This window comes from Rhinolophus sinicus, chromosome 1 (genome assembly GCF_057876585.1).
Source record: "Rhinolophus sinicus isolate RSI-liver-muscle chromosome 1, RSI-T2T, whole genome shotgun sequence".
Taxonomy (NCBI): Eukaryota; Metazoa; Chordata; class Mammalia; order Chiroptera; family Rhinolophidae; genus Rhinolophus; species Rhinolophus sinicus.
The window spans coordinates 26,630,069-26,649,212 of NC_142501.1; the positions used below are offsets into that span (position 1 = coordinate 26,630,069).

At 37.0% G+C, this 19,144-nt stretch overlaps 1 protein-coding gene and 1 non-coding gene across 2 annotated transcripts; both read left to right on the forward strand.

The window, feature by feature from the left end:
* Positions 1–12,106: 12,106 nt before the first annotated feature.
* On the forward strand, positions 12,107–19,040 carry GDF3 (growth differentiation factor 3). The gene is made up of 2 exons (XM_019713489.3): positions 12,107–12,374; positions 18,214–19,040. The coding sequence occupies exons 1-2, from the start codon at positions 12,107–12,109 to the stop codon at positions 19,038–19,040; spliced, it is 1,095 nt and encodes a 364-aa protein (XP_019569048.3).
* LOC141570229 (U6 spliceosomal RNA) lies at positions 17,688–17,791 on the forward strand. Its single transcript, XR_012494240.1, has one exon. It is a non-coding gene; the product is annotated as a U6 spliceosomal RNA (small nuclear RNA).
* Positions 19,041–19,144: the final 104 nt, after the last annotated feature.

Consider the following 19,144-nt stretch of genomic DNA (forward strand, 5'->3'; position numbering starts at 1 on the left):
TACCTTCCCTGAAGATAGGATCATCCATCTAGCATACGTGCGTTGTTAGTCTTTGATACCCTAATATATATATATATATATATATATATATATATATATATATATAGTATATATATATATATATATATACACACACTATATATGTATATGATGTATATAATTATGTATATATTATACATATATTTTATATGTGTATATATATATACATATATACATATATATACACATATATGTATATATAATGACTCAGAATCCCATAGGATATATTATTATATCTTTCATCTTCCATTCAGCCAATGGTAGCTCACTAATGAGTGAAGTCCTGTACTTTAGAGATTTTGCTAGGATGTGAATACATTTCAGGTCAGGAAGAATGTCAATATTGAACTTATGACTTTGGGAACAAGTGGTTAAAATATATATCTTGAAGTAAAGTGCTGTAGCTCCACATCACTAGCTATAAAATACCTTGGGGTGCATATGAACCTCAAGAGACTAAACCATCAATGAAAGGAAGTGGCCTCTGTTGCCACTTGGGCATGTATATTTTATATTCTCATATATGATAAGTCACAAGTATTCAGAAAGAATTAGTACATTTGTTTCCATGATTGTTTGGGTTTTTGTTCTTTCTTCCTCTTCCTTAAAAACTTGTAAATTCTGCCACTAGTTTTAAAATAGCAGAGAAACTTGGAGCTCCTAAATCCGAAGTGGTGAAAGAAGTTAATCCCAGGAGTAAAGGTCATTGAGCAACATCTTTTCTATTGTCTCTGACCCTCTTAAACAAGAATACTTTTAAGATTTGTTATCTGAGAATGCAAGACTTACAAAACATTGTTATCCAAGGCAATACACATGACCCACCAATCCTTATCAACTGCAAATTTATACCCTTGGAGGAAAGGAGAACTTTTGTTAGTTTTGCTCTAGGCCAGGGGTGTGCAAACTGCTGCCTGGGCCAACTGGGCTGGTAATCCATTGTTAATTGGCCCGCAGCAAATTCCAAAAATATATTTAGTTTACTTAAATAAACCAGGTGAGGCAATCCTACTTCCTCGAGTGAGTGGCCCGGCTGTTTGTGTATTTTACCGCATATGGCCCTTGGTGAAACCCGTTGAGAAAAGTTTGGACACCCCTGCTCTAGGCCCTGACTTTAAGGGTAGTCTTTTAGATAGGATGGACAACTTGGATGTTTAAGCATTAATATTTTATTATCTCTGCCTTTGGAGAAGCCAAGATTACAAATCTGTTATCCAGAAGAGAAATTGTTCACAAACATTTATTTAAAATTTAAATTGCCATTGAAGAAACTTTCTTAATCATAATTTATAAAATATTAAATACAAAGTTTTATAATGTAATACTATTTTATCTTTCACCTAATTTTAAGTTATGCAGTTGTTTTACTGTGTTAAATATTTTTTATTTATAATTTATTTACCCTGTCTAGAGTATATAATATTCTATTGCTATATGCTTATGTGTATTTTTATTCCTGAATTAGTTTTTACATATGTCTAATACTTTGAGGTAGGCTATTCTGATTATGAAAATAATCTGAGTATATAAATGTATAGATGAAAGGTAGCAATTTCTTTGATAAGATTAAATAGTCTTAATTTTTAAAATCCATTCTAATTATGAAAGAGAAACATGATAATACCAAATATTCTAAGTCAGTGGTTCTCAGACTTGGTTCTCAAAGTCTCAGTGGTTCTTAGACAATAGCATTTTCCATTTCCCTCCACAAAAAAATTACAATTTTTTTCCCCCCAGTAAGCTCATTAATGAAAAAAATACCACCATTTACTCTCACCAGCACTTCATAAAATAGAAAAGAATGTTCTCAGATTAAGTTACAGGTCACACTCAGAAAAGACAGTTGCTACTCATATGACTAATACTTATGAATGAATATATGCATATATGTATGTGTACGTAAGTTTGCTAGACCAATTTTTCATGTTAGTTATTGATCAACAATTTGGTTATATTGTACAAAACCTTAAAATGTGCATATTCTTTGACCCAACAGTTCCATTTCTAGAAATTTGTTCTATAAAAGTACTTTTATAAGTGCTCAAAGATATATCCATTTATTTATTCAATAAATAATATTTACTTATTTATTATACTTATTGTATACGGACTTTCTTATCTACTAGAATGTAGGTTACATGAGGTCAGGGATTTTTATCTGTTTAGTTCACTTATACATACCAAATTCCTAAAACAATTCCTAGCACCAATATTTGTTGAACAGATGAATGAAATTATTAGTATGTTAGAAGATACTTGCTATGAATGAAAAATTGGAGTAGCAGCAAAATCAGTGCAGCTGGAACAGAGGAGCAAGGGGCAAAATTAGTAGGTGAGGGAACAGATAGGATAGTGTAGACATTGACCTTTCCTCTGAATGAAATAGAGGGCCAGTGGAGGGTTTTGAGCAGATAAATGAATGAGTTAACTGATACTTTTAAAGAATTTGGCTGATGTGTTGAAAATAGACTAGTGAGGATGGGGATGGGCCAAGGTTGGAAGCAGAGGTCAGTTTGTTACGGATACCAGGGATACCAGGACCTTCGGAAAGAACCCAAGCGGCACTCAGAGAGTTAGGAGAGTCAGCTTTATTATGCCGGCGGTCTCAGCAGGATCCTTCCAAAAAGACTGAGCCCCTTGCAAGGTTTTGAGCAGGTTTTTATGGGTTGGGGACTTCCTTGAGTTGGGAAAGGGGTAGGTGTCATCTGGTGATTGGCTCGGGGTGTGGCTTGGAGGGGGTTACGCGGAAGTGGGCTGGGGCGTAGGTTGGGGACTTCTCTCTCCGCTTGGGCCACCATTTTAGGTCAGTTCCACGTGGCAGGGAACCATTTTAGATCAGTTTCTCCATCAAGTTTAGAGTTTACGATTTAAATCAGATGAAAAATAATAGTGTCTCAGATTAAAGTGGGAGCCATGGAATACAGATTCTGAAAATATTCTGAAGATAGAGCCAATAGAATTATCTGATGAATGAATATGGGGTATGAAAAGAAGAAAGGAATCAAGGATAATTCCAAGGGTTTGTCCTAAACAACTGGAAGCACAGGGTTGGCATTAGCTGACTCAGATAAGCCTGCAGGTAGTGATGCAGAGGGGTGAGGCATGTTGATCAGGAATTCCTTTTGGGAGAATATAAACCTTTACAGTGCTTGTTAGACACCGAAGAGGAGATGAATAAACAGCTAAGTAAAGGGTTCTGCAATTTAGACGTCTGAGCTACCGTATATATGAATTTGAATGTCATCAGCATATGTATGGTATTTGAAACCATAGACTAAATGAGCTCACCAAGATAGCAAATTTAATTAGAGAAGGAAAAAGACCTTTGGTCGGAATTTTGGGACACCCAACTGTAAGAGGCCAGTGAGAAGAGGAACAAGAAAAGGAGCCTGTGAATGAGTGACCATTGAGATAGATGGTAAACCAAGAGAAAGAACTAACTATCCTGGAAGCTAATTAAGCATAGAAAGTAAGAATGAGTGATCAACCATGTCAGATGCTGCTGAGGGGTAAAGTAAGATGAAAGCTGAGAACTGGGTGAATGTCATTGTGACCTGGGCAAAAGCAGTGTTATAGAATAAAAGAATAAGAACCGGAGACAGTAAATATGATCAACTACCTTAAGAAGTTTTCTGCAAAGGAGAGTAGAAATGGATTAGTAGGCAATTTATGAAGTGGAATCAAAGAATTAAAAAATATTTTAGATTGGAAAAATAAGAGTATGTTTGTCTACTTCTAGGGAGGATCCAGTAAAAAGGGAAAAATGAGTGAGGTTGAAGGGAGAGAGTTGCTGAGTGATGACTTGGATAAGCAAGAGAGATGCAGTCAGTATGCAAGCCAAGAGACGGGCTTTAGATCGTTCATTTACAGTAATAGGAAGGCCCAGTATGTGGGTGCATATGTGGGTTGATGTGGTTATGGGAGACTTTGGAAGTTCTCTTAACTGATTCAATTTTCTCAGGGAAATAGGAAGCAAGCTGAGAGTAAGGATAAGCGAGGAGATGTTAGAAGTTTGAGGAAAGAAGGAAATGTGTTAGGAGAGTGGGAGAGGACCTAGCCTGGGAAATGTAGTATGATTCCCATGCAGCAAAACCCACTTGAGGTCTCTGTTAAGAAACAAAGACTTGTAATATGAAAAATTGGAAATGGTTAAATAAATTATTGAATTAAATAAGATATTGCCATTAAAGAGAAGGAACTAAATATTTGGGTAGAGCTGCCTCAGAGATGTTGTTAAGTAACAAAATTGGAGGCAGAGCAATATATATACCGTGTTTCCCCGAAAATAAGACCCAGCCAGACCATCAGCTCTAATGTGTCTTTTGTAGCAAAAATTAATATAAGACCCGGTCTTCTTTTCCTATAATATAAGACCGGGTCTTACATAATATAATATAGTATCAGACCGGGTCTTATATTAATTTTTGCTCTTAAAGATGCATTAGAGCTGATGGTCCAGCTAGGTCTTATTTTCAGGGAAACACGGTAATATAACTCCATTTTTATATAAATCAAATAACAATTCTTTTTATTTGTATATTTATTTACCATAGGAATATAAGTATAGGAGAAATAATCACTAATTTGCTAACAGTGGTTATCTTTGCAGGTGAGGTTATTTTTATTCTCCTATTTTCTATGGTTTGAATATATTTTAAACAATATTTACTTTCAAGAACCCAACTCGGATACTTGAAATGGTCAGAATTGTGTGATGTTGGTGCAGGGGTAATGATAATGAACACTGATTGTGCACTTGAGTTCAATGAAACTATTCTAAGTGTTTTAATGGAGCAACACATTTATTTCTCTTAACTTTATGAGGATGTATTCTCATTTTTGTACAGATGAAAAAGTTGAATCACAGAGCTGTTAATTAACTTGCTTAATGTCACACTAGATTAAACTATACACTACAAAGAAAATATGGGTGGCAATCTATATTCTCATGGTGGGAGAAGTCTTGTCTAAGCATGAAGCAAAAATCAAACACCATAAAAGTTTTCAAAACTTGACCAAATAAAAATTAAACATTCCCGAGTGGCAAAAACCATTTAAACAATGTTGAAAGATTGATTTAAACTGGGAAAAATTTTTTTTTACAAATATGACAGGTGAAAGTTCTTAATATCTAAAGAGGTTGTTAATTATTCCTCAATTTAAACTTTAAAAGCTGAATAATCTGAGTCAAAAACGGGTAAAGGAATTTCTGAAAGAAGTTCAAATAGCCATGAAATATACGAAAAAGTGTGAATGTGTTAAATGTTCAATAAAATTAAATAAAAACAATCATGTCTTTCTAATGGATTGGGGGGAAAACCCCAAACAAAAGCAAGATTGGTGAAGCAGTGTTAGTGTGTGTGGTGAGGGAAAACGGCACTTAAATGTACTGTTAGACAGATTGGCAACGAGTGCTATATTATTTGAGAATATTGACTTGTGTTATAGAAAAAAATATTAGGATGGATGAAACCAATAAGCAGTGTTAAGCAGAGTGTAAGGGAGGAAAAAATTTTCTTGTCCTCTTAGGGTCCGTGGTTGAGTCTGAGAATTAAACTGATAAAGAGAGATTAACAGGAGAAAAGCATACAAATTTATTTAATATAAGTTTTACGTGACACAGGAGGCTTCATAAGGAAACAAAGACTTGAAGAAATAGACCTGAGTATTTTTATGCTAAGGTTGAAGGCGTATATATGACAGGTTAAGGAGTATGAGGTACGTGTAGTTAACTGGGGGAAACTGAGCAAGGCCTGTTTGTTCAGATTCTTCTTGGTGTCCCTGTGTCTTTGGAGATAAGGATGCTCCTTTCCTCCATGTATAGGGAGGAGACCTCTCACATAAGGGTTTTATGACCGGTTTCTGGGGGAAGATGGGGAAAGGTCAGAACGACCTTCCTGTTTCTGCTGTTTTCTCAAATTCCTTCAACTTAAAATATTCAATATACCAAGTTGTCATATTTTGGGCTAGCATGTCCCGAACCCAATCACCAGATAGTAACTTATAAATAACTTACAGTACATAATTTAAGTATACGTGAGTATAACTTATAATAGCTTATGAGATATGGACAAGACTCACAGGAAGTGTTATATGTACATAATTTATAAATAAGAGGCTTGTGAGACATAGGCAGAATTCATTAGATGCTAAATATCAAGTAAGTTGTAACCTGTAAGACGTATTAAAGGTCATAGAATAAATGGCATATATAATGGAACAAACAAAAATGATGCTTTTAGTTAGAAGGGGATGGAAAGATCAAGTATACATAGAAATTGTGCCAACTCTAGGCTGACAGCTGTTATCCTCAAATGTTAACTCATTGATGACACCCATTATGGTTCCATTCTGTTTCCACTTGAGCTCTGCCCCAGCAGCTAAATGGTAGCCATAGCTGTGGACAGGTGTACTTGCCCCTGTATGTCTTGGACAGAGCAAGTATATGTTGGCTCTAGGCATCTGCTGAGCCCCCTTGCTCAAAGGTCAACTCTGGTCCTCATAACTACCATCAGTGGAAAAGGCAGAGAGGGAGAGTCAAACATATGAAATGACATGTATAAGGTAGTTTACTCCAGCATTGTTTGTAATTGTGAAAATTGTTTAAAAAATATCTAAATGTCAGATGAGAATTACTACCTTATTTAGTGTCTGCTGGTCCTTGAAAAATAAACTTCAAACTAAAGGGAATCACAATGAATAGAGAGACTGATACTAAGTAAGGGCAGAGATGACTTTGTGTAGCTCTAATCAGGAAGAAGTTGAATGGTGTGGACATGCAAAGTATAACATTGTGTTATAGAAAGGTCTTGCTAGTGATAAGAAATGGTGGTGGCTGATAAAACACAAAAAGTTGTCTTTAATAATTGACACATACACACACAAAACCCCTTGAAATGGTAATGAAGTTTGGTAAATTCTGATAAGAGTTCCCACAACTTTTTGGCTTTGGGTTACATGGTGGTGGTGTGATATCTTCCTCTAGTATTATTCGTCAACTTTTTCCAGACAGGCAAATAGATAAAGTGATTTTAGATGATTTGATGGGTAGCACCTGAGACAGCTAAAAACAAAACAAAACGAAACAAAGCAAAGCAAAAAAAACTCATGAAAAGCAACAGGTGTTTTTTATTTGTTTGTTTACCATCCAGGACCAAATTATGTAAATACTTACCACTTGGACCATGGTCTGACATGTGTATTTGTGGAAAACAAGTCTGTCTGGTGTAACCAGGAACCCCTATTGCTCTCTGGAGGATTTAAGAATGTGGCTTTGGAGGCTGAAACTATGGCTGAATAGCACCCTCCCAAAAGATGTCCACATCCTAAACCCCAAACCTGTGAATATGTTACCTTACATGGCAAAGGGACTTTAATTGGTGTGATTAAGTTGAGGGTCTTGAGATGGGAAGATTTTCCTGTTTTGAAGTGATATAATCACAAAGGTCTTTACAAGTGGATGAAGGAGATCAGAGTCAGAAATATTTTAAGATGCTACCCTGCATCTTAAAGATGCATTTTAAGATGTCCCCATTAGGGCTATGGCTTACTATCATGTTTAAAGATGATGGAGCACGTGACTTACATGCCAGTCAGGGGTTGTGTGAGTGTGTGTGTCAATTATTAAAGACAATTTTTTGTGTTTTATCAGCCACCACCATTTCTTATCACTAGCAAGACCTCTCTGTAACAATTGTGCCAACTCTAGGCTGACAGTTATGTCATCCTTAAATTGTTAATGCATTGATGACACTCATTATGGATCCATTCTGTTCATTGACTCGCAGGAGCGTTTAAGTCATATGCTTCAGTGGTCGTGACTATATTGTTTTTTCTATTTAACTTGTTTCTGATGATCAAAATAATAAGTAATTATGATAATTTTGAAAAATATAGAAATTTGCAAAAAATTACTAAGAAATAGCCATTGTTAATGTTTTGGTACCAATCTCCAAATTTTTTTCTGCGCATATTTTTATAAAATTGAATTATTTTCTATATGTTGTTTTAAAATCTGTTTTTTTTCTTAATATTCATGGATAAATTTCCATATCATTAAACTATTTTTCTTTTTTTTTTTTTTAAGGAGGGCACAGCTCACAGTGGCCCATGGAGGGATCAAACCAGCAACCTTGGTGTTATTAGCACCATGCTCTAACCAACTGAACTAACCAGCCACCCTAAACATTTCTTTTACAACATTATTTATGACCAAGTAATAATCTAACTTATGGATGTTCTATAATGTATTTATTATTATACAATTGGGTTGTTTTATATATAATACATAATGCTAAAATGAATCAATGTATAATACTTTGTTCACTCCCATTACTTAAATCACTCAACAAATATTTATGAAGTATCCATCATTTGTCCCTGTCCTTTTGTAGCTTATATTTTAGTGGCTTAAAATAACATTCTAGAAGTGGAATTGCTGATCAAAGGACATGAGTATTTTTAAAATTTATTTTAAAAAATTGTGGCAAAATGCGCGTAACATAAACTTTATCATCTTAATAATTCTTAAGTGTACAGTTCAGTGGCATTAAGTATATTCACATTGTACTACCATCACCACAACTGATCTCCAGAACTGTTTTCATATTGCAAAGCAGAAACTCTGTAACCATAAAACAGTAACTCCCTATGCCCCTTCTTTCTTCCCACAACCCCTGACAACCATCATTTTACTTTCTGTCACTATGAATTTGACTATGTTTAAGAAAGATGTGAATAGTTTTAAAACTTTTTTTTTTGAAGGGGAACAGGACTTTATTGGGGAACAGTGTGTACTTCCAGGACTTTTTTCCAAGTCAAGTTGTTGTCCTTTCAGTCTTAGTTGTGGAGGACGCAGCTCAGCTCCAGGTACAGTTACCTTTGCTAGTTGCAGGGGGCTCAGCCCACCATTCCTTGCGGGAGTCGAACCGGCAACCTTGTGGTTGAGAGGACACACTCCAACCAACTGAACCATCCAGGAGCTCAGCGGCAGCACAGCTCAAGGTGCTGTGTTCAATCTTAGTTGCAGGGGGCGCTGCCCACCATCCCTTGCAGGACTCGAGGAATTGAACTGGCAACCTTGTGGTTGAGAGCCCACTGGCCCATGTGGGAATCGAACTGGTAGCCTCCGGAGTTAGGAGCACGGAGCTCTAACCGCCTGAGCCATCAGGCTGGCCCCTAAAAACTTTTAATATATATTGCAAACTTTTCCTCCAGATAAGTTATATTAATGCATACCAGAGTTGAGTATAACAATACTTGTTTCCTTGTTTCCTCATCTGTACAAGTTATTGTCTTTTTTTTTTCCATTTTGTTAATTGGATAGACAAAGAAATCCTTTTTTTTTTTACTATTGAATATATTTGATGCTTATGATCACAATAACTCTTATGGACTCATTATATTTCCATATTTCATTATAACTCTTATATTTCTCATTTTATTGATTAGAAAACTAAAGCCCAAAAAACAATTTGTCCAAGACCCCACAGCCAGTAAGTGATAGAGCTAGGATTTTAATCTAAGACCTTCACTTCAGAACCAGTTCTATACTATTTAGTCATATTGCCTCACTTTGATTTCCTTAATTTAGCCTGAAAGTCCAGAATTACAATGTTTTTGTTTGTAGAATCCTTAAAGAAAATAAAATTCAACCCTGTGGTTTTAGGTAAAGAAAGGGAAACCCAAAGGAGGCCCATAATGACATCTCAGACCATTCAAATCCTTCTATTAAAAAAAATTTCTGGCCTTTTTGAGCCATACTTTTGCTCAGGCTTGCTCCTACCCCTTTGGAGTATTCTTTCTATTTTAATAACGACGTTTTTTGAGCCACTCTGTTGCGCGGGCCTGCTCCTATCTCTTTGAAGTGTACTTTTGCTTCTAATAAACTGCTCTTTCACTACTGTAAAAAAACAAATTTTTTTCCCATGCCTGATCATGTATCATAAAAGACTGAGTGAATTGCCCCAAGTCACATGGAGGAGCCTAAATGAATTCAGATTCCCCAATTCCTGATCTGGTGCTTTTTCTGTTGTATTAGGTGACTGTACACTCTCAATTATTGCTTTCTTTACCTTGATCAAATGCTACTTTAATAAATAATAGTGATGATATTAATAATTAATATTAGCTAACTTTTATTGAGTGTTACTATTTGGCAGACATTGTCCTGAGCTTTGCATATGCATTATCTCATCAGATCCTCTCAGCACCTTAGCAAAGAATGTTTTATTCTCTATCTATAGTTGAGTGACTTGCCCAAGAACCAACTAATAAGTGGTTGAACCAGAATTTAAACCAGTTAGTCTGATTTCTGACTTTATGTCAGGAAAATTAAATAAAGAAAATCAAAATGCAGCCCGCACTTATTGTTGAAAACAGGTGGGGATTGTAGATTAAAAGTGTACATTAGGATGCAAGTAGGAGAAGATAGGAGAAGTGGGAATAGAGAAAACCTGGCTATCTAGTACAGTAAGACTTCTGGAAATAATGCCAATTCATTCTTATTTACGGCACATATATTTATTGAATGTCTACTTTCCTCGACAGTGGAGATGCTTAGAGGAAAAGACACAGTAGAGATACTTAGATGAAAAGTCATGATTCCAGTCCTTACAAGTGTAGTGTCTGGGAGGAACATAGGCAAAACACAGTGTAATGCACTATGATAAGTGCTATAGTGGATGCCCCCTCGAGGCTCAGTGGGAGAAAGAGGAAGCATCTACATCTATTTTGGAGAGTCAAGAAAGTCTTTGCAGTAGAAGTGACCTTTGAACTTGATCTGTACAAAGGCTCTGAGATGAAATGAGCTCATAGGAGAACTATGTCAATATCATTAGAACATTAACACTGATGAAGGTGGGAGGTAGGAAATGAGGCTGGAGAGGAATATGGGTGCCAAACTAAGAAGGTCCTTAAATTCCAGGTTAAGTTTAGATTTTATCCTGTAGATTGGACAGGAAACTATTATATATTTGATATGACATTTTGATTTTCCTGTGGGGGAAACAAGTTCTTATAATAGGTGGTATAAAATAATTAAAATGATAAAGTATCTAGTCTCAAAAAGTTTGAAAACTATTTAGGCAATAGACAAGCTAATTCTTCTACAGCATTTGAAAATCTTGTACTAGTTTGGCCAAAACAAAACAAAACAAAAAACAAAAACAAAAATTGATATATGCTGCCCTACTTAAACTTCTCAATAACCTCCATGCCTTTCACATAGTTCCTATGTGAAACACATAGTTCCTTCAGCCCTGAATGCCTGATTGCCTTACTGAAAATGTCTACTTAAACTCTGAAGCTATCTCCTCTGGAAACTCTATGTGTGCTCACTTTTTGGTCGGCATTATGTCGAGCACTTTAAACACATCATCTTATCAGATTCCGATGGCAAATTAGATCAGTTTTTATTTCCAGTTGAGAGAACAAAAATTTAAGAAGGTTAAGTGACATGCCCAATGTCAGATAGTCAATAAGTAATGGAACCAGAGTGAACCCCGTCAGTCTGACTTTTGACTTTTGGTCAATAAAAGTAAAGTTAGATGAAAAAAATTCAGTTCCTCTTAGAGCTGAAAACTGATGGAGAGTGTAGATCACCTTCCTTGGGAGGAGTTCTTTCTCCCTGGTTTGGTTTCCTATATCGCTGTGGATATAGTCTAATAGAAATCTACCTATATTTGTCTAATTAGACTATGAATGACAAGACTTTGAATTACTTATTACTATGTTCATAATAGGTGCTTAATAAATGTTTGTGAGATGAATAAATGCATGTCTCCTTTCCACTCTGTCTACTGCTGAAAAACCTCAGAATGTTGTAGAGTTAGGTCCATGCACTAATAATCTTTGTTTTCTGAACTTTTTTTCTGGAACTATAGAGCTAAGGAAGAGAAAAAAATTCTGTCTTTTCACATCCAATTGCCTTTGAGGAGCTGGGAAGAGAGCAATTCACACTTGATTATCTGACATCAGATAAATTAGCAGCACCTGAATTGCTAGGAAGTCAGGAGCTAGAGCTCTCTTTAGAAGTCTTACTAGCCAGCTTTGTCTCAGTTCAGAGGCCATGCTTCCTTCCCTGCCAGTCTTGGCTCTTGGCCTCCTGTTAACTCTGGCCTTGGGCCAGACATTCCAATTTCAAGAACATGTCTTTCTCCAATTTCTGGGCTTAGACAAGATGCCTTCACCCCAGAAATTCCAACCTGTGCCTTATATCATGAAGAAAATTTTCCAGGATCGAGAGGCAGCAGCCACCACTGGAGTCTCCCAAGACTTATGCTCCGTTAAGGAGCTGGGAGTCCGTGGGAACATACTTCGACTTCTCCCTGATCAAGGTAAGGCTATTGGAATGTTTCCTAGAGACAAATCTGGCATTGGATGGTGTGGAGAAAGGAAAGAAGGGGCACGAACTGTTACTGAGCGGTTCAAAGAAGGCCTTATGTTGGTATTTTATGTATTTTATCTCATTTAATCCCAACAACAATCCTGAGAGGAAGGCTCACACAGTAGATAACTTGTAACCTATTCAAGATCATACAGCTAGTGTGTGAACACAGTCAGGATGCAAAATAGGTTTTTTTCTGAACCAACAGCTTTGTGCTACAATGTCGGTGGGAGGAGTGAGGATGGAATTAGGGGTCAGTCTCCCACTCTCTAGCCCATAATTTGGGCATCCTGGTGCCTTTTGGTATGGCAAGCAGGGGATAAAAATTTTGTCCGAGTCTAGCCTCTCTTCTCCATACCTCCCCACTGCTTTTGTTGGATGGAAAAGGCTATTCTTGGTATACGAATACTTGGCAATAATATATGCCATTGTCATACTCTTTATATAAAGATCTGAGTGAATACTATTTAATAATTTGCCAAACTGACCACCCACCAAAATTACCCAGGTCACCTGGTAAAAGTTGATTCTTCAGACCTGTTCCTGCCTTTCACTCTACCACCGAATTCTTATTTAAAGTCAGAGATGGGTGTTGTAATCTGCATTTCTATGTAGCCTCCTAGGGGGTTCGGAGGCAGAATTGAGAGCCCTGATTGGTTAGTTTTATAGTAATTGGAAGTTAAGATTTAAATACTTATTTGTCCAAGAACCATTTATTTGGTACTTACTGTGTGCTGTGAACTGTGTATGGCCATGAGAATATAGAGATTAAAGAAAAAAATCTGCTCTTTAAGAGTTTATAGAAGGGAGATAGACCAACAGATGACTTCCATATATACATCGTACTAAGTATTATATTAGAGGCTCAGGGCCTTAGGAGTGGGGGTTCAGGGAAATTTTCTGGAGGAAGGTTAAGAGGTAAGGGGAGCTAGTTTAAAGGGTTTTCCATGGATAGAGTAGAAAACAGCTGAGGTTACTTCCCTTCCTCCCTAATGGAAAAACCTTTGATTTTTGTGATGATCATAATCCTAACAAATGATGAGGGTGGGGGGGGGTGAGAACATAATCTCACCTTCATCCCTCCCTAACCTTCCCCCTAGAGAAAAACCCTCATTAATAGTTGACGTATATTGTTCCAGACTTGTCTTCTTTGTGTACATATAAACTTGTAACATTTTTAAAAAAATGGGATCATACTATACATTCCTCTAGTATTACGAACATCTGTACAGTCAACACAAATAGCCAATGTATGCTCGTTGTAACAGTTACATGCTGTTCCATTGTATAGACATGCTATAATTTTTGTAACTGATGCTCTGTTGATGGGCATAGACATATAATAAATACTGCAGCTTCACATCCACTTTTTTTTATATGTGTGTGCATTTTTTCTATTACTTCCCTAGGATAAATTCTTAGAAGGGGATTATTGGATCAAAGAGTGGCACATTTATACTTTTGATATATAGCAAATATCCTCCAACATTTATACCCCACCATGAGTGTATGAGAATTCTCATTTCCCTACAACTGACAGCAATATTTTTAAAAATAGAAACTTATTGAAGTATAACACACATTCAGAAAAGTGCGTAAATCATAGAGCACAGTGCAAGAAATTTTCACAGAATAACCAGCACCCAGATCAAGAAACAACATGACCAACACCCCAGAGAATTCTTCATGTCCCCTTCTGGTTAATCACTACTTTTTTAAAAGGGTAACTTCCATCCTGACATCTAACATTACATATTAGTTTTGCCTGTTTTTGACCTTCATATAAGTGGAAATGTGGAATGTATCCTCTTTTGTGTCTGGCTTCTTTCACTCAGCATTACATATGTGAGATTTACCCATGTTTTGTGTGTGCGTAGTTCATTCTTATTGCTGCATAGTATTTTATTCTAGTATTATAGGTATGACAAAGTATTTACTTATCCATGTTACACTGGATACCTACTAAGTAACAACACTTATTAGGTTGGTGCAAAAGTAATTGCAGGGGCTGGCCCCTCAGGCAGTTAGAGCTCCATGCTCCTAACTCCGAAGGCTGCCGGTTTCGGTTCAATTCCCACATGAGCCAGTGGGCTCTCAACCACAAGGTTGCCGGTTCAACTCCTCGAGTCCTGCGAGGGATGGTGGGCTCCACCCCCTACAACTAATATTGAACATGGCACCTTGAGCTGAGCTGCCGCTGAGCTCCCGGATGGCTCAGTTGGTTGGAATGCGTCCTCTCAACCACAAGGTTGCTGGTTTGACTCCCGCAAGGGATAGTGGGCTGTGCCCCCTGCAACAAGCAACAGCAACTGGACCTGGAGCCGAGCTGCGCCCTCCACAACTAAGACTGAAAGGACAACTTGAAGCTGAACGGCACCCTCCACAACTAAGATTGAAAGGACAACAACTTGACTTGGAAAAAAGTCCTGGAAGTACACACTGTTCCCCAATAAAGTCCTGTTCACCTTCCCCAATAAAATCTTTAAAAAAAAGAAAAAGAAAAAAGTAATTGCAGTTTAAAAGCATAAAAAATAAATTGCAAAAACTGCAATTACTTTTGCACCAACCCAATAGTTTTTAATTTTTGTTAATCTGGTAGCAAAACATGATCTCATTGTTTTAATTTTAATTTTTTAATAAGGTAGAATGATGAATTCTCAAATGGATAATGAATCATTCATCTTTATTTTTCAAATAATTGCCTATACATTATGACCCTTTTCCTCTAGAGGATTCTTCTTTTTCTTAATGACTTGTATGGCCTCTTATCATGGGAAAAGCTCTGTATAGTCATGGGTTTTAATTCATTATGCACATTACAAGTACTCTTGGTTATCCTTTGCACTTTTAGTTTTGTTAATGGTGTTCTTTTGAATGTAGAAGTTTTTCGTTTTCATGCTTTCAAATCTGTTCATATTTTCCATTCCAGCTTTTGAGTTTTGTTTTCATGCCTAAGGAATGTGCTTTAGAGGTGTGAGTAAAAAGGAAGACCAGTATATTAGAATTAGAGCTATAAATAGGAGAAATCAACCGTTCAAAGAGGTTGAGAAAGATAAGTACTGTGAAAACATCCCTGCATCTAACAACCTTTAAGAAAGATGTTTCCCTGGAGTAGAAAGGGTGAAAGAGTTGGGAAATAACAGAAGGGTATAAGGTAAGAAGTAGAGACAACAAATGTAGACTGATTTTTAAAAAACATGGTCAATGCAAAGAAAGGGAGAGATGATAGGGTAGGCTTGAAGAGAAACTAGGTAATTTTAAATGCTTTTTAATTTTGTTATTTTTTTAAATGAGACTTGAAAGTGAAGAGGCATTGTGGTGAGATGGTTAGAATGTTTGGGTTTCTGTTCTAATTTCTCCACAAACTGAATCACCTTAGAATATTCCTACTAAGGGTGGAGACACATTACCAAACAAAATGATGGTGTTAGGCCAAAGACGTTATTTGTGGAGAGGGAGAAATTGAGGATATATAAAAAAAAAAAGTAAAAGTATACTCTATTGGGTCTTTTCCCAGAGGAATAGGTGAGGTTTGAAAATCTGGGCAGCGAAGTTAGCTTTGAAAACAGGGAGAATAAATCTACAACTTCAAAAGATACAGAGAAGGGGGTGAAACTGAAGAATCACATTGCACCTCTCGATTCAGTGAGGTGGCAGACAGATCATCAGAAATGTAGCACTAGACATTGTTGACATTGACAACTGTGAGTTTTAGATAAGGAATTACCTAAGGTAAAAAATAAGGGATTTCTGGAGGACCAGTTTTGGCTGGACAGGAGTTTGTTTTTTATTAGTTTCACGTGTGCAAAACAACACAGTGATTAGACATTTATGTACCTCACAAAGTGATAACTCCAATAAGTCTATTACCCATCAGACTTTGAACATAGTTATTACAATGTTATTGACTATATTCCCTATGCTGTACTTTATATCCCCATGACTATTTTTAAAAAATTATAGTTACATTCAATATTATTTTATATTAATTTCAGGTATACAGTGTAGTGATTAGACATTTATGTAATTTATGAAGTGATCCCCGATAAGTCTAGTACCCATCTGACACTATACATAGTTTTTACAATATTATTGAGTGCATTTCCCATACTGTACTTTACATCCCTGTGACTATTTTGTGACTACAAATTGGTACTTCTTAAACCCTTCACCTTTCTCACACAGCCTCCCAATCTCCTTCCCATCTAGTAACCATCAGAGTTTGTTTTGAAGTCAGTCTAAGTAGTTGTATTTTGGCCAGCAACACCTGATAGCCTAGGATGTTCTTAAACATTTTTGTTCCATAGGTCCCTTTGGCAATTCTGTTGAAGCGAAGGACTCCTTCACAGAATAATGGTTTATATGCCTTAAATAAAATATTTAGAATTTCAAAAGAAATTAATTAAACATTGAAATATATTTATAAAAATATTTTAAAAACAATTGTGTATATAGTAACATATATGATGCTTATTAATGTAACAAATAACAAGATCTAGGGAAGGGACTATAACTATCATAAATTCAAGTAGTATGAGCATAAGTGTTATTTATTTATTTTTAAAAAAATTTATTAGGGAAGGGGAACAGGACTTTATTGGGGAACAGTGTGTACTTCCAGGACTTTTTTCCAAGTCAATTTGTTGTCCTTTCAATCTTAGTTGTGGAGGGCGCAGCTCAGCTCCAGGTCCAGTTGCCGTTACTAGTTGCAGGGGTCACAGCCCTCCATCCCTCGCGGGACTCAGGAGTTGAACTGGCAACCTTGTGGTTGAGAGGATGCGCTCCAACCAACTGAGCCATCCTGGAGCTCAGCGGCAGCTCAGCTCAAGGTGCTGTGTTCAATCTTAGTTGCAGGGGGCGCTGCCCACCATCCCTTGTGGGAGTCAAGGAATCCAACCTGCAACCTTGTGGTTGAGAGCCCACTGGCCCATGTGGGAATCGAATTGGCAGCCTTCAGAGTTAGGAGCATGGAGCTTTAACCGCCTGAGCCACCGGGCCGGCCCCGATAAGTGTTTTAAGATATTTGCAACAACTTAATACATGAGCATACCTACAATTTTTACTGTTTACAGTGTCATGGCTCTGATAATATTGAGATTCATTACCTATATTCATAATTGAAAGAAATGTTAAATTTAATTTAGAGTTTAGAAAAAATAAAGATGTAATTATTTTTCCCATTCATGATCATGGGCCTTGTGAATTCTGTCCAGGACCCCTTGGGGATCTGTGGAGGTGAGGATAAGAATATCTGGCCTTGTGTTCGCTTTGGTAGTGTATATACTAAAAATTGGAAATATACACAGAAGATTAGCATGGCCGCTGTGCAAGGATGACATACAAATTTGTGAAGCATTTCATATTTGTAAGGGATTAAGAAACACAAAGTACCAATTATAAAATTAGTCAAGGGGATGTAAAGTACAGCATAGCGAATATAGTCAATAATATCGTAATAACTATGTATGATGTAAGATGGGTACTTATTGTGGTGGTCATTTCATAAGGTTTATAAATGTGTACTCACTATGTTGTACAACTGACTAATATAGTTTTGTATGTCAGCTATAATAAAAATCAATTTTTAAAAAGAACCTCTGGCTTTAAAGAAGTAAAATGAATCCTCTGAAATGGCAGGGTTTGAGTATAACTGATTATTTTCTGCCCTTATTTTGTATATGTGGGTATACAGATTACACGTGACATTTATATCATATAGATAAAAATGAAGTAAAATATATTTGTTTTTTATAAATAAATGTGATGCTTACTTCTCTGTTCCCATCTAGGTTTCTTTCTTTACTCCAACAATCTTCCCAAGGACTCCTCTTGCCTACAGAAGCTCCTCTACTTTAATCTGTCTGCAGTCAAAGATACGGAGCAGTTAACAATGGCCCTTCTGGGTCTGGACTTGGGGCCCAACACTTACTATAACCTGGGACCAGAACTGGAATTAGCTCTGTGCCTGGTTCAGGAGCCTCATGTGTGGAGCCGGTCTATCCCTAAACCAGGTAAAATGTTTGTATTGCAGTCAGTACCATGGCCTCAGGGTATTCTTTACTTCAACCTGCTGGATGTCGCTAAGGTTTGGAATAATAACCCCCAGAAGAACTTAGGTTTGTTCCTAGAGATACTGGTCAAAGGAGACAGAGACCCTGGGGTGAATTTTCAGCTTGAGGCCACCTGTGCCAGACTGAGCCGTCTTCATGCTTCCCTGCTGGTGGTAACCCTTAATCCAGAGCAGTGCCACTCTTCTTCCCGAAGAAGGAGGGCAGCCATCCCTGCCCCTAACGCTTCTTGCAAAAACCTCTGCCATCCTCACCAGCTATTCATCAACTTCCGGGACCTGGGTTGGCACAAGTGGATCATTGCCCCCAGAGGGTTCATGGCAAATTACTGCCACGGACATTGTCCTTTCTCAATGACCACCGCCCTCAATAGCTCCAATTATGCTTTCATGCAAGCACTGATGCATGTAGTTGACCCAACGATTCCCCAGGCTGTCTGCATTCCCACCAAACTGTCCCCCATTTCCATGCTCTATCAGGACAATGATGACAATGTCATTCTACGACATTATGAAGACATGGTAGTTGATGAATGTGGGTGTGGGTAAGCTGTCAGAAAAGGGAATCGGAGTGTTCTTAAGGTAAAGCTTTAAATAAAACTACCTATCTGGTTTATGACCTGTTGGATCTGGAATATCAATATATTTATATT